Here is a 17,145-nt window from a genome sequence, read left to right on the forward strand (position 1 = left end):
AAAAAAACAACAACTATTTAATAGCCGTTAATGCATATTTAGATCAGAAGAAAGAAGAACAGTCCAGACAGAAAATAACTGTTATTCAGACTCCAAAAAATGCACATGGTGCTCAATGGAGATTGGCAAAGGGGAAAAAAACAACAACAAAAAAAAACACCAAGAAAATAACAAAACAATAACAAACAACAACCACCATCACCCAACAAAACAGATAAAACCAAACCAACCAACCAGCCAACATGGAGCAGCAAGGAGGTAACTCCAGTTAGGAACTGGGATCATTAAATAACATCTAATGCAGCAGCTGTGAGAAAATTAGAAGCAGTGATGCTGAAAGACCTGCTATGGCTTCATTAGCATTTAATACTCATCATTTAATTTCAAGATAGTTTTTTTGCCAGCTTTATTTTGAACACATCGGTAGAAGAACATAGATTAGTGTGACATAAAGTGTTTGATACATATAAAAAAAATAGTAAAATCACTATCCAGTATATTCAATATAGTCCTACTCCGTATTTCTCATTTCTTTTCTGCTTTTTTTTTTTTAATATCCTTACAAATGCAGTTAATACACTGAGTACTTCCAGATTACATTCTGACCATGCACTTCCTTGATATACAGGATTGGGGCCTGCTCTCACCTAGCATCTTATTGTAACACAAGTCTTCAGTGTTCGCAAGAAAAGTTAATGGAACCTCTTTATATATGGATATGGTTCTCATAAGTGTTTCACAACAGAAATGTGAACTTCACTCCTTCAAAGCAAAATACAATTCAAACAAAAGAAAGCCAGATCAATATAGATCATCTGATTCCATTTAGCAAAAAGGTCTAGAGACTGCTTATTTTATAAAATCTTTCCCTAGACATAAAATTATTTACATTCTTCAAAAGAGTCTTGTCCACATTACATTGTCTGTTAAAGTCACCTAGGTCACCTATGTATGGATAGTGCTGTACTCAGTAAGTCACCATCATACTCAAAACTAATTGGAAAAATACAGTTATTTCCAGCATATTACATTTACATCCCTGCTTATCTTTGCACTTCTCAGCTAAACTATTCTGATCTGGAAAGCAAAATATTGACAGTTGGACTAGCAGCCAAAAAAGGAAATAACAAACAGTGCTGCTTTCTAATCAGAATTGTTGACAAAGATTTTATTAGGAATATTAGTATATTAGGGGACCAAAAATAAACTTAGTGTATTTCTATTTAATATCTGTGATATATTTGCTTAATTAATAATGGACAGACAAACATGATTGCTGACCTTAATGTATGCATAGGATTTTGATAAAGTCCTTTGAAAAAAACAGAAATGAATCTGCACACTGAATGTAACCCATTGTTGTTAATTCACAACAGAATTAATTTTAATTACATGTTATAAATACTGACTAGATAAGATCATGATTATACCATTTTCTTTGTGAAAACCATTTATCTTGTGTTTTTGTTTTTGTTTTTTTTCCCCTAGCTTCATTTTAAGAACATCAATTTAATTCTGTATTCTGGTTGCTTTATACGCAAATCAGAAGTATGTTTTATTTTCCCCCAAAACCTGCAAATTGTTAATTGGGAGACTTTCCTTTCCTATATTGCTTAAGTATTTATATATTAAAAAAAAAAAAAAAAAAAAGAAACTGACAGGAACAGTCTTAGCTTTATTCTAATCTTAGGCTCCCCGTTTAAAGACTTATCTCACATGGAGATGAAAAACTAAGCATGAATAAAGGCAAGCTCTGACAATACTAACTCATCAAAAAATTACATTGCAGGAACTTCAATCATAGCCATTTTAAATAAGTGAAAGTAGAAACATACTCTTTGAATTAAATGCTGGAGCTGCAAGGAACACTGAATTAATTAGTTCTCACGCTACCTCTGGAAAATTCTTCTTGCTGTCTCCTACATCTCGGTGAAAGGACCTGGAGGTCCAAACCAAACTCGGGCAGAACTAGAAAAACAAATCCAGGCAGCAGTGACCTGGTTCCTTTCTGAATAAAATCATCACCTGTCTTAAAAATAGTCCTTCCCCGCTTACTTTCAGAGGATTAAAAGGAGCAGTGGCTCAATAGGAGCCAACAGAGAGATTTCTACCAAGGAAATCTTGCAAGTCCTCACAATATGTCTGTCCCCAGACCATCTGGGAAGTTCAGATAGCCGTTCATGATGGAAGCCTACCAGACTACCTTCCAAACATGCACGAGAGAACATTTGTGACAACTAGACAGCTAATGCAAACCTTCTACGTTCATCCTCTCCATGCTAAGAAACAGCAGCAGTCATATTCAGTTCAGTCATACATGCACAGCAAGACTACCATGAAAACTTTAGGGGAGACTTTGGTTAGCAAAATCAAAATTACTCTCACAAGCTTTATCTGGTGCCATCCCAGTGCAGTACAGAGCTGCCTGTGCTTGGTAAAAATAGAGGCAGTCCAGCAATGGCGAGCTGTGCCGCGTGGTTTTGTACAGAAAACCATCCAGTAGTAAGAGAGCCAGCTGCTCACTGAAAGCCTCTAGGTGCTAATCCTGATTTACAGTGGATTAAGTTTTTCAATTAAGACATAATTATTTTCCTACATGCATGAGAAATATTTTGTTTTCCCCCCAAATCAGGTCTTTTTTTGGACAGGGATGACTATTTGATGAAAACTTCAGTAGAATAAGAGGGGGCTAGAAATTCACTCACTGCATCATAGTTTTTGCAAAAAGCTAAAAACAAACAGTTCCAGCCCCTTGCTCAGACCTTTGATCCCTCATCACTGAGGGGTACAGGAGATTGACATTCGTCAAACTCTAACACCCCATCCAGATTGTAATACACAATAATTACTTGATATCCAAAAAGTATATTATCACAAAGTTCACTGAAAATAGAACTGCAGGAAGATACATTGGATAATGCAATGCCACTGAAACAGAAGTTAAAGGGTCCAAAAGATATACCCCAGTGAGAACAGAACAACAAAAAGAAAATAATCAAGGTTCTAATTTTAGTACTTCAAAGTCATTGAAACATTAATTTTATCAAGCTAACTTAGCTTTACTTATCATTTTGTTGGCATTTTGTACAGTGTTAACATAGCAAATTGAACACAGTATATGAACAGCTGAGTGATCTTGGCAAAATAACAAACGTTAACAACCGGAAACACTCGTGTATCTGGTCAGATTATCTTTTGCAGATATTAAGACTTTAAATTGTCAGATTTTATTCTATAAAAGCAAAGTAATCCGCTTCCAACAATGGTCAATAGTCTAAAAATCTAGCATTAACCCATTTCCAATATGGCTGAAACTTGTGGGGCTCTGTAAGGGAATAATCCTTTTGCTGTTGCTTATATTGAACAGTCAATTCTGAGCCACTTAAAATATTTTAAGATGATTTAAAATAATATTATTAAATGGCTATCACAGACAGCAGTAGCAGTGTTAAAACTATGTTTCAAAACAAAGATTTCACACTACTCAAACAGTTCCAGGCCATGTTCCAAAGAAGCCAGGCCTGTGCCCTCTCCACAGGTGCGGGATAGAGCAACCATCAAAAATGAGCTCTTGGTCTTTCTTCTCCACACATCAACCCCAACTTTCCTGAGCTTCTTCCGGTTTAAGGCTCCAGTGACCACAGACGATTTCCATATACATAATTTAAATTTGCCTTGCTGCTACGTTAAGTCATCATCCTCAAATTCCATTAGTCTCAAATATCTGTTTTTGTGTACATGAATAATAAGGTTGAAAAGTTCACTTTTATGTTAACAAGCTGAAACCATATAAAGATCATTATATTTTTAAATGTTTTTTGGCAATCTAAATAAAGTATGCCTGAAAACACATGCAAGCTTTCCTTTTTGCTATATGAAATGGAAGTTATTTCTTTGAAGTGCTAAGTCAGAAAGACACATTAATCCAAGCCATCGCTTTATGGGAGGTTGGGACTATAATAAATGACTGGAAAGATGTACCAACTGATACTGTATTTTGTAAGATATCTTAGTTATTTGGGATACTTAAAAGCAAAAAATACTGTGAATTCTGTTTCCAAGGAGACGACATTACCTTCCAGAAACACGTCACTGACATGGTGAGTAGAGCAAAGTGTGAAAAGGATTTCTTGGCCATGACACAGACACTCTGACAACACTGTTGCATAAGAAATAAAATAAACAAAAATAAAACAAACCAACTCGTGTTTCTCAGCAAGCTGAGTTGCAGTGGTTAGAGAGAGAACTACCCACATATTAACATACACATATTCACGTACAAGTCTTTCCTTGCCCCACAGAACTGACTATCAGTACCATCCATTCAGTTGCCTCTTCTGCAAGTGCAGTAACATCTTACAGAAGCAGGGGCAAATTTCTCCTACTACTCCAGGAAGGTTGATAACTATCTTGGAACAGAGCTCTAAAGACATAGTGTTGGTAACAATCCAGGTACCACAAGGCTGAGCAGAGAAGAGGGGGGAAAAGCCAAGAGATGTTATTTGGTTATCTGTAACATCTTTGATTAAGGAAAGTTCCAGGATAAGTGATGAGAACATGGACCCCTGTCCTTCATCTCCTCAAAGTCACTGTTCCACCTCAAATACAACTCATGTCAAGTTTTTATGGTTATCCTCATCTGATCCTGTGCTTCTCTTAAAGGAAGCAATGAAGCCATCCTTTCTAAAACGGCAATACAAGGGAACCAAGAAACAGCATATGGAAAAAAGAACACAGGTTTCATGAATTGGTAAACAAGCAACTAATAAATTCATATTGTATGGTAACAAATAACTCAGCATTGCTCTATGGCTGATATAGAACAGCATTTGCATACTGCTTCTCTCAACAGAGGAAAACATGACTGCACATCAGAACACAACAGACTATCTCCTGACATCAGAGGAGTGATGTCGCAAGAAGCTGTGCTGTGACTGGCAATGGTGAAGCTGACAGCAGCTTAATGGGGCTGTCTAGCCCTAGCAGAGCTGTGGGAGTCAGACTAGCCGTCTCTGCACATCTGTTGCGGATATCAGCATTTGAGAACAATCACTGCTTTCAGCCCAGATACTAATTCATCCAACATAATCGTCAAAAAAAGCAGTTGAGACCAATGGCTTTAATTTTACAAAATGATAGAGCAGTGCTCCCTCATGACCACATACATGAATAGTTTCAACTTTGGAACTTAAGATGGATTACTACCTCATTTGCTGCAAAGGTTCACTCTGTGCAAAACATGCAGCCATGGGAAATGAACTAGAGGAAATTATCTATTTTTTAGCTGGATTGTTAACAACTGAGCTGCAAACCCAACAAAAACTCATATTCATGACATTAAATTGTCTGCAAACTATTTTGGTGAAAGGAAATCCCGCATGGACAAGTAATGAGTTTCTCTTTATAAAGTGAAAGCTCTAGAAAATAATTATTTAGGATGTTATAAAGCTAATCCCCACTAGGGGGAGCAAAGTTATCCCTCTCAGAAGTACCTGCAGTCCAGTCAAGAAGTGAGCCTGGCTCATGTAACATTCAAGACAGTTGTTTTAAGTTAGTCCTGAAAAGATAAGCATTATAATTTTACTGTTAATTATTCAGATTATCACTGAAATAGGAAAGGTGTAAACTCCCAGGCAGTAAAGATATTTAGGAAGAAATCCATTGCATTTTTCAAAGCACAGCCTATTCCAAGTCTTCTAAGATTTATGGTCAAGTGCATAAAAATTATGACTGACATAATGAAAAGTATAGGCACGTTCTTAGGGAATTTTTTTTTCTTCCTGATTTTCACATCATAAGAATATACCTAGATCCCATTACCTTCTCAGTTGTGAAGGATGCAAAGTTTCATTAAAATATATATATGCTGACATATGTCTTTGAAGAGCTAATGCTTTAATGTTTTCATCAATTACTTTGAGTACTTGAAGAAATCACCTGAGTTGTCAAAATTAAAATGATACTGGCTACCCTAAAAGCTCTTAATTCTCACTAGCTAGGTTACACTGCAGAGATCACAGAAGTAAGCTACAAAAACATTTTAGCAACAATTTTCTACTTCTACTGCAATCAGAATCTCAAGTTGCATCTTCTTGCTCCAGTATGATAATACAGCTATTTAAATCATTTTAAAAAAATAAAAAACAAAACACAAAAACAACAACATACTGGAACTAGAAACATGAGGCACTATTTTAGTTAATTAGTGGCAACTTTTCTATCAAGAAAGTTGTACTTAAAATGAGCTAGTTAACTTAAAATTTAAATGAATCGCTCATTAAAAAATAATTAGTATGTACAACAATCGCTTGAAAGTCTATCTCATGCTATAGGACATTTCTATTGGGCAGCAATCTGGACTGCATTATAAAACACTATTATACATGAACAGATGGAACTCATAAAATAATATTTAGCTACAGATTTCCTGTCAGAAACTTATATAAAAAGTGTGTGGGGAAGGGAGAGTTGGGGTTGGGACAGAGCTACACACTCAACATTTTCCATTAGCCAACATTAAATTGCTTACAAATTTCAGAAGAATTCATGTAATGCCTATGACACGGCAACCTTTCTTTTATTTTTTATCATTTTTTTAACCTTAAGAACACAATATACGATATACATGATCACAACTAATGAACTACTTGCCAAAGAACACACCCTAAAATTCATTGCAGTTATAGTCAAAAATGAAGGCTTTGCATCTTTGAATTCTTATTTTTGTCTGCATACCAGTGGAAATCAATGATGCTCTACAAAGCTTCACAGATTTTCGCAAAAGCTGGATATAGGATCATGGGTCTGAAATGTATTAGTCTTCTTAATTATCAGCTGTAATAAACGACCTTGGCTTGAGTAGGAAACGCATTGCTTATATCATTCAGATATGAAAGTTACTCAAGTAACTTAGTGTGAAGATAAACTGCCCCAGTAATTTAAGGGCAAAGCATTATCAGCTGCTGCAATCAATACAACAGTTCTGAAATAGTCTTGTCTTAAAATCCACTTAATAAGAACCTTTTGCTTTTGTTGCCAGGGCAACAAAAAGTAAAAAAAAAAGTAAATATTAATGCTGCTAAAACACAGTGGAGCGATCATTACAGAAAAGCTACAGTAAAAATTCAGGTTTCAAAGAAACAGCTGATAAACATGCCATCCAAGAGCAATGTGGGGTAAGGGAGGTAAGAGGCAGATGTAAGTTTTTCAAGGAGTGCCTCACCCTTCACAAACCTTACCAAACTGATTGTGCTCAATTTCTTGTGAAATACAATTCTGATGGCTAATTTGTATCAAGCAACTGCTAAATAGATACGGAAAGCTACCTGAAAACTAGCAAATCTACAAAATATAATTGCAGCAAGACTTAAGAATTTGTTAACTACTTAGCACGTAAGTCAATAGTAGCATAAATACTTTGTTCTGTACTTAGGCTGAAATTGCTATTTTCTTCAAAGACTCACCAACAAAAACTTTTCCTGGTATTTTTCCATATATTCACCTTCTTTCATTTCACTTTTCTTTGTGCACAGATGCAATATATCCATGGAGAAAGAAGAAACATACAGATTCCTGTTTCAGTGATTTCAAAAGACAGAAACCAACCTTCAAGATCACTGATGACCTCCAAAAGGATTTAAGAAGCACAGCACCTTACTATTAATCACTCAAAGCTAACAGTTAGTGTACTTCAAGCCCATCTAAGACATCACTCTTAATTTCCCCAATCAATGTGGTGAATACACGAAGCCTAGCACATTAAACATTGTGTGACCATGGGGATGAAGGAAAAGAATTGGAGAGAAAAATAGTGTACACGTTGGCTAAGAATTAAAATATGCTGTATTATTCCACACTCCTCTAAATGCCAGTTTCTTGTCTTTTTTTTTCTTTTTTTTTCAATTTTTGCACACAGATACATACCATAGCATAAAAGTATAAGAAGTCTTGAGTTATTCTGATGGAAGCTGGAAACAGAATCTATGCAGAAAGTAAACTGGCATCTCACAGATACATCAAGTTTACACTTGGAAAGGCCATCAGAATTCTCCCCTGCATGTCTGAACCCAGTTAATAAGGCTGCTCATTTACAATTAACAATGCTCTCCTCTTATTTTACATTATACAGCTGAATAACAACTCTCCTTCTACCCCAAACCAGAGAGAAGTTGTAGGCTTTATCAGAAACCACTATTAAGAAGACAACCACAGTTCCAGCAAGTGAAGATAAAGAGGAGGAAAAAAAAGCAGCCAGCAAACCTCTGATAAAAGAAAAGGTGAAAATAATCTCAGAGAGGAGAAACATATACATCAGTAACCAGCAGTGATGCTAATACAATGAAAGGCGATCAGATGCCCAGAGGTCTTACCAGGTGCACCAGAGTAACAAAATAAAGCTAGCTCCATTAAAAAAGCAGCAGTTTCAGAAGCTTTTAGACAGCTTTTAATAGACTTGAATGAATAGAGTACACAGTCAGAGGCCTCAAAATCTCATCTTTAAACCATCAGTCTTATGCAATCAACCACCTCAGCCTCTTAACTTTGGCTGTTTCAAAGAACAAGCACAAATGCTTGTTTATTAAGCCTCAGGAATTTGAAGGGGAATGGGCATTTGGCTTTCTCTATACAGAAGAATGATTGTCTTCATCCATCTTTTTACATGTAAGGCAGTCAAGATAACAGTAAGTCTTGTCTTAATGGATTTTGTTTTCATATCTTCCAACTCAAAGCTAATACAACATGACACACAAAAGCTCATGAGCAGGCTGAAAACACTGGGGACATCACTTTAGCTCCCCTTAAAATCTCTCCCCCATCACAAAAGTCTGCACTGCAGAATCCATCTATTTCTACACAAACGAAGACCTTGGATCACCTATTAATTCAGAACTTAAAAAAGCGGCAATAGAGAGTCACTGCTCTGCTCGGAGGCAGCTCCAGCATTTGCAGGTCATCCAAGTGAGGAACCTGAGCATCTCTCAGTATACTTGGTATTCATGCTGGCAGACTAAAGTAGGCATGTTTTGTGACCCCCCAAACTAAAGAGGAAGAATATGCCATCCAACTCCTATCCCCTCAGAATTCTGCCAGCGGGAAGACAGAGCATTTACTACCACATAGAAATCTGGAAGCCTGCAAGCCACAGAACTTGCTCTAGCACCACATTCAACTATTAATATTAACAGAGCAGTCACAAACTGGTGCATGTGAAGGGTGAATTTACTCGGAAAGAAACTGTAAGATACTTTTTTTGCAACTTAGCTCAGTCCCTCTGAAACCAACAAAAAAATCTTGACACCCATCCTGATATTCTGACACCAATATCAAAACCTGCTTAGCAGTAGGTACACCATTAGGCCAAATCCTTCATCATACAGTCCACATTCACATTTTTTCAGCTACTGATGTTTGCTCCAACACACCTTGCCACCCTTCACCAGCTCTCCCTGGTAAGCGACCCACTGCAACTCTTCCAGTTTTCTTTCCAGCTTCCAGCAGCAAATCTCCCAGTACTCCTCTAACTTCTCCATCTCCTTCAGTGCACTGAAGCTCCTGCTCTGCCTTAATTACTCACAAATACTAAGGACCATGCCTAGTTTCCATTTACACTTGAAAACAAAACAATAAGAATAAAGAAGTTACCTCTTATGGATAGAAACATTCTTATCTAAAATAATTCTTTATCCATCTTTGCTGAAGCTTGCCATAGCTCACGATAATGGCAGTTGCAAGATATTTTCCCTAGGACAAAAACACCTACAGAAAATAAACAAAAACCACACATTTTTGCAGTTAAGAGAACAGTTTCCTTCTACTTCAGCATTTGGCAGATTCTATCCTCTTGCCAACACTTGCTACATCAACTTTAATTTTTAAACGCTTTCTTAGGGAGTTTGTTTGGCTTTGTCTTTTTGATAGTATATGAATGCCTCCTAGAAGGATTTCACCTTCACTTTGAAGAAGCTGTGAGCAGCAGACAAACAAAAATCAATCAGAAATGCTTATTCTTAAATTGTCTTGTGTATGTCAAGATCTGGATAATCACTACACTGACAAAGGGAATGTTTGTTGCTGGCTTTGTTTTGTTTGTTTAAGTTGTATTTGTTTCCTGCTTTGTGCATTTTCATCCCTATACTTTCCTTAAAATTAAACAGAATGCAAAATTCTGGCATTACTATAACACAGAATAAAACACTGATGTAGGAAGTGCGCTGATAGCTAACATACAGACTAGATGTTTGAGATCAGTACTTCAATCATAGTTTCTCTATTCAACTATTCCATAAAATGAAACAAACCCCCTGACAAATAAAAAAATATTAAAATGTCAAATTAAAGTAATTTTTCAAGTTCCAGGCATGTAATATCCAGCTGCTCCAACTGGTAATAAGTAATTCTGCGGTACTGATATAGCACACTTATGCAAATGAAACTTATGCTAAGCGTTCAATTTATTCATACTTCAAGTGCAGGGACCCAGCAGAATATCTGATGGCACCAAAATCAGAACTTCCTCTGCATGGGAACAGATTTGCCAGTAACATAACTAAACAGCGCTCATGGATATCTGAAAGAAAGAGTTAGAAGGCACTACACTCTGATTTGAAAGTGGCTGCTCAGTTGCTCTGCTGCCATCCTTCATGAAATGCCCCTTCTCAGTATCTGTCTGGAAAAGGCCACTGCATGTTTTCTTGCAATGCTATTCCCAGCAGTGAATGAATCTAAAGACTACTTACTCAGAGCCTTGGAAGGTTCATCACAGGGATCTGCTGAATGGTTTTGTAAGGAACCTGGAATACCAAAACAGTTCCACCTCAAAACAAGATCTCTGTGTTACGCACTCTCATATTCTCACTACACAACTTCAGTTGCTATACACACATCATAAAGCAGTCACACTCTGTAAAATCAAACCCAGTAACTGTCTTTACAAGGCTGGTCATTAAACTCATGGTTTACTACCGCAGTATCTGCTCCTAGCAAAGGGAAAAGCAGAAGTTACGAGCTTTTGTTTGGCTTTCCTAAAATGCCATCTGTCAAGTGCAGTATTTGCCAGCTCCTTGGGAGCTGCTTGGATGGGGCGGAGACTGAGAAGTCCCACTCCACACCAGGGAAGAGAACAGGCCCCACTCCACATCTCAGAAAGTACAGACACAGCAGAGCACCAAGGGACACTGAGGACAGATGCACTTTTCCAACAGCCACATCAAAATACAGCAAAAAAAAATTATTCTTCCTTTGACCCTCCTATGATTTTTGGTTTGTGTGGGTAGTAACACTAGAATGAAATACCCTTAGAGGCAGGCAGCTTTGACAAACAGCAGACTAAAATAGTTTGGGATGATGAAAGCCAGATCATTATTTGTTCTGCATAAGGAGAATCAAGGCAAAATTTGAAACTTTCTCAGTAAATCCACAAGCTCTAATAAAAAAACCCACAAAGCTAAAATCGCCGTATATGGATAAATATCAACAAGATAAAATAAATTGTCTTTGCTTTGCTACTATCCAATATTAATTCCTCTTCTGTCTTGCCATTAGCCTACACTCACACTCACAGATATGCTGGCTTTCCAAATGAAAATAACTTGTGTGAGCTTACCATTGAGTAAATGGTACAGTCTAAGGCTCCATGTTCCAACACTGAAAGCAGATGGTTTATCTCGGTGAGAAGCTGATGGAAAACAGGGGGTTCTACCTGTGAGAACGACCAGGGACAGAGCTTCTTCAAACTGTCTGCTTATGATTTTTATCACAATTAAGAAATGGGGAAAAGTTGGATGCCTAAATTAAATGATACCTGATTCCTATCACTTTGGAACCACACCAAAACTTCAGAGCAGGTCCAGAACCACTACAGGCACAATTATTGCTAACAAAACTGCTTCCTTTAGGCTCTAAGAAAAAGTCTTTACAGGATGTTTTTAAGCACTTGTTTTTAAGCACTCCGATTCCAAAGATGAAGTGGCACCAAACTAGCAAGAAAGAATTATCTCTCCATGAACAGCTAAAAATAGAAAGTGATCATCTAAATTAAACAGGTTGAGAAAGATTAGGGAAAGTTCAGCTAAGATTTATGCCTGGAGAGGAAGCAATAGGAATGAGTTATAAAATAGCAATCTATAAAACATTCTAAAAGAACAGTTAACATAGAGCTTTTAGAAGGGATAGTTAATATCAGTTTTCACTATGACAGCAACTTGTAGTTTAAACTAGCTGTAAATTTGTGTTAGATACGTGCACGTACTAAAATTAAATTTCAGTCCTGCCCTTTTCCAAATGCTAAGAACAAGCTTGATTAACATTATGGAAATGCATTCGTATTTTGATCATGACCAAGCAGAATATGTTCATTAAGATGCAAACACAATATGCTGAGAAAGTGTCAGTCCAGTTCATTCGCAAGTTATTCATTAGGAGTCAGGGACTACACTAACACAATTAAATTTCTGCAGCAATAAAGGCACATACATCAGAAGCTTAACGCAGGATGAAACTATGAGAACTCGCACATTTTAAAGCCAGCTTAAATATAGCACTACATGAAGTCTCACACCTGGCGATGGTCTGATTTACATTTCATGAAACAGTCTATGAGAAAGAATTCTTTGTCTCCTTCCCAGGAGTGCTATTAATTTAGTCAAGTTTGTAGAACACCTGAAAAACTGCTGCATATTTACAATTTTTAGACAATAAACACTGAAACTACTGCTGCTACAGTTGGCTTGTTTTAGTCTGTTGTCTATACAGCACGGGAAAATAGAAATCAAAACCAGTGAATAAACTTAGACAACACAAACAGTGCACTTTTTGATATTAGAATGCACATTAGAAGAAGAAATGTCAGTCATAGAACTGACATAGAATTGACATAGAACATATGTATGCCAGGATAACAGAAACGTGAGTACAGTTTGGTTTGAAGCTTTTTCCTCTCATCATCTTCATTGGTGTCTCCAGAGCAGCCATTTACCACATCCCATGAATCCACACACAGGATTTAAAAGCAGTTCCATGAAGATAGCATTGAGTTTTCATGTTTCTCAGGGCCTCAAGGCTCAGAAACGGCTCCTCCTGATTCCATGTTTAGAAGAGGAGTTGGACTCCCTGCAAACTGAATTCTCATCTCAGTTTCTGATAGCTGGTGGTAAGTACCTGATTGCCCAACTCTGTTCCTAAAGATTTCTCTACAAACCTACAGTGATTTTTTTTCCACTCTCTGGAACACAACAAAGGGCTAGGAATGCTAAAACAGAGCTGCTTTCTCCTCCTCAGAAGCTGCTCTCTCTCTCCAGAACCTTCTTTTCCTTCACTGCCAGTGAGAGGGAAACAACACAGCACAGAAGAATTACCAAACTTAGAAATGAGTGCAGCTACAGAAATCAGTATTGGCCAGAAAGTTAAAATTTCTGGCAAGGAGAGTGTTTTTAAATATTGAAAGGGAACTGTTTCACAGAAGTAGTGACAAAAAATAACAGCTGATGACAGGGAAATTTCATTGTGTTTATCTGTAGCTATTCACTTCCAAACTGGTGAACTTCTAAAATAAAGGACATTCTGTGCAAGAGGTTTTTATTAGAGAGGGAAAAAAGGAAATATGCCTAAGAACCACCAGACTAGTAGGCAATGGTCTTTAATTCAACCACATCCAGAGCGTTTTAATGCAGGGTGCTGCTTTCTTGTACTGCTGGAATCTCTGGGAGGAAACCTGCCACATTGGCCATGAACTCGGCACGCCTCCAGAGCCTGTGGATTTAACCTCTAGGACGCTTTTGAGAAAGACGTATTTTCCCATTTTCTAACAAAGAAGCAATGCATGCAGAAAGAAGCCATTAGCATGCACAACCAACAGAATTTGAAGCTAACCTGCATAAATCCCTGAACTCAGACTTCAATCATGGTATCAGTTTGACTTGTAGTTCTTCCTAGCCCTTACTGATCCAAAAGAGCAGCTGGTATTTCAAAAAGGGCCTCCTGAAATCCCATTCAAATTATTTCTTAAGGAGAAAAACGTCAGCTGCAATACAGAATGCACATTTTGTCTTCTACTACTTCGCAGAACTATTTTCTCAGATAGGACTGATACTGCACTATCACCTTATAGCCTAGTATGTTACTAACGCAGCTCTCCAACATGCATAAAATACCCTGTTTGGGTACTTGTCACTGAAGCTGCTAGATTAAAAGGACACGTTGCACTAGGTCTTAATCTTGCATACTGCAGACAGTTAAGACAGCAACGAAGCTGAGACTCAATGCAGATAATTCAATTATGTCATTGCATGAAGAGCAATATCTTATCACTGTCAGTCATGTCTCTGATGTCCACTGAGGATGACAGTAGACATCACAACTATCTGGAAAAAAAAATCACCTAAAGTTTACCTTTCCCTACTCATTTCTCTGATATGCTTCAGATGACCAAATGATCCAATTCTGAAAAAAATATATATAATCCAAAACAGGTGGGCAATTGTTCAGCCCATGAAGGGTCACATCTAACAAGAAACAACACTGTCAAAACCAATTACAGTTTTATAGTTAATCTTAACTGTACTAATTAGCTCTCTTGAGACAAAAAGGATAGCTGGCATTCAAAGGGATTATTAACATGGGAGCAAGTTACTAGCATCTGCAGAAAGAGACAAAAAGATTGTCACGTAAGTGTTAGTGAAGGATTAGCAGGAAAGAAAAAAAAAAGGCAATCAAACTCAGCACCTCTGTCAAGAACAAGGTTTACAGCATTCAACTGTTTTTTTAATTTCAGTTGCTAGACTTATTTGGACATCTTGTATTTTCCCTGAGAATAAGGCCCAACATATCAGTGATGTAGTCCTGGATGTTCACATAACGACTATTTGGGAATTCGGTATTTTCGTTTCACCAACACGGATTCCACGTGGACAAACAAAATACCTGAATAAAAACAAAACAGAAAGCTGTGGCTGCACATACACAACATTTGTGAGCTCTGATATACTTTTCCGAGTGACCTTTGAGACTTGCAAGTTTTACACATGTTGCTCTAACAAGACCATCTGATGCTGCTGTTCTCTATCAGTAATGATTTAGTAGAGTTGTCAAGCTGTCTGAAAGCCAAAGTGAAGGAAATTCTGGCAGATTCATTCAAAGGGCATGTCATCCCCTTCCTCCTCATCCCCATACTAAAAGTAATTGTTTAATGATTTATTTTTTTTTTTAAGATGTTCATTAAGGAATACATGACTAACAGGTTTGCATCTATGTAAAAAGGGCTTCTTTCTCTCTGAAAATAAATGCAAACACTATATTTATTTAACTTTTTAAAAGAGTATGCCTTATTTTCCTAAAATTAAGTTTCTGTTAAGAGGAAGTCAGGCCAATATCACAAAAGAGAACGTCAGCAGCGTTAGCCTCAAAAGCAGATGCAGTGGCCCATATAAACCTGGCTACACTCCTCAGTTTTCCCTGTTGATGAGGTAGCCTTATCACAGTATGATTGCTGAGCTTTAGATACACCTCATTTCTACTTAGTTTTTTATTTTGATAATGTTAAAACTGATCTTAAAATACTTAAGTCACCTTTCTGTGACTTCTGGAGGTGAAACCAATTCTTCGCAGTGTCCATGACTGATATTATCTGTCTGTTTCACCACATACACATTGTGATTTTTTTTTTTCTCTTGGAGGCATTAAATAGACTTGCTTTATACACTAAGCATTAGCCTCATTTAAAAATCCTTCACAGAATTAAAAAGTGAACTAAGCACTTTAATGAAAACTTTAAAACATACCTAATGCTGACCATAGTTTATCATGAATCAGAAGGCTGTTTGCTGGCTAGAATAAGAAACCATTAATTCATAACCTAGTCTACCCAGTGAATTATATAATTATGTCATTAACTAATCAGTTTTAGAAAATGAAATCATAGAAGTCAAAGGTTCTGGAAACAGATACTGCCTTTCAAACCACCTATTTAATCATTCCAAGTACTCTAAAGTCCAGTGACGTAGCTCAGGAAGCAACTCATCACTCTACATGTTCACACACCCCATGATGGCTACAAAGCCCAAAGAGCTGGAGAGCTCTTACTGCTCTGTAAAACCATTACTGCTCTAACTTGATAACCTAAATCAGTGTTTGAAACCATATGCCCTAAAGTGATTTTCTTCCTAATATCTTGCTATTTAGAGGAATGCAGAAGCATATGACAGCTTCCCAGATTTTCAAGTTTTCTTACAAACCAGTTAAGAAGCATTTACAAATAGTAATCAATAGTCCCAGAGCAGATCCAATCAATACGATCAAGAACTATAATCCAGTTGAGAATTACATTACCTATAACTGGCAGTCTGCACATAATTACCCATTTATTAAAACAAATGTAATCTTGCTATAATGGCTGTCAAACAGCACATTGCTTCTGTCCATGTAAATAAACCTCAGTCAACTTCTAAATATTATACAGACATTATTTACATGAACATTCTTTTATTAGGGATTTGATGGCATTTATAATGCACAATACCAACAAACCAATACAAATAATAGTTGGAAATGCTGCCATAAATGGTACTGAATTTCCCTGTCAGCAAGCAGCAGCAGAGCTGGTAATGTCAATGTAAAAAACTGGGCCTTAATTCACCACTATTCTCATGAGAAAATACTGTTACGAGCAGCTTGCTGTGCATTTCAGAGTAATGGAAGGTACCCTAAGGAAAACAGCCAGCAGTTTAGCGCAGCCCTATTGATGCACTACAGAGCCTGTCAATGTATTCTGAAATTTCATTACAATTTATAGTAAAGCAACAGGTCTCCCTCCTCATCTCATTTGGTGCCAGAAGGATAGCCATCTAATTTAACTTTAAATACTTAATAGAGTTTTGGATTATAAAGATTACAGTGTACTAAGTAAGACTGCAGTGTTCTTATTAATCTCTTCTTCCTTGACATGAATGGAAACAAGCATATTTCCTTTCATACCCTGATACATTTTAAAAAGCCTATTTTTAAATAATTTTTTCCTTGCTAAATCAATAGGAAACGTGTCAGCAAAAAAAGCTGACATTCCGACTCTAAAATTGAAAGGAATTCTATATTATCAAGTTAAGGGAAGAATAATAAACAAAATTGCAGGAAGCAGGGGTAACAGGCTGCTGGTGT

General features: G+C 37.0%; 1 protein-coding gene across 1 annotated transcript in view; it reads right to left on the minus strand.

Annotated features, from left to right (window-relative positions):
* Positions 1 to 11,789, minus strand: part of HS2ST1 (heparan sulfate 2-O-sulfotransferase 1) — a gene marked incomplete at its 5' end in the record, with an annotated part of 35,684 nt that extends 23,895 nt beyond the window's left edge. Inside the window, 2 exons of the mRNA XM_031554854.1 lie at positions 10,737 to 10,790; positions 11,603 to 11,789. Coding sequence (XP_031410714.1) covers positions 10,737 to 10,790; positions 11,603 to 11,789 — 241 coding nt within the window. The remainder of the gene's footprint in view (positions 1 to 10,736; positions 10,791 to 11,602) is intronic.
* Between the last annotated feature and the right edge of the window lie 5,356 nt (positions 11,790 to 17,145).

The sequence above is a fragment of the Meleagris gallopavo genome, chromosome 10 (assembly GCF_000146605.3).
Source record: "Meleagris gallopavo isolate NT-WF06-2002-E0010 breed Aviagen turkey brand Nicholas breeding stock chromosome 10, Turkey_5.1, whole genome shotgun sequence".
NCBI lineage: Eukaryota > Metazoa > Chordata > Aves > Galliformes > Phasianidae > Meleagris > Meleagris gallopavo.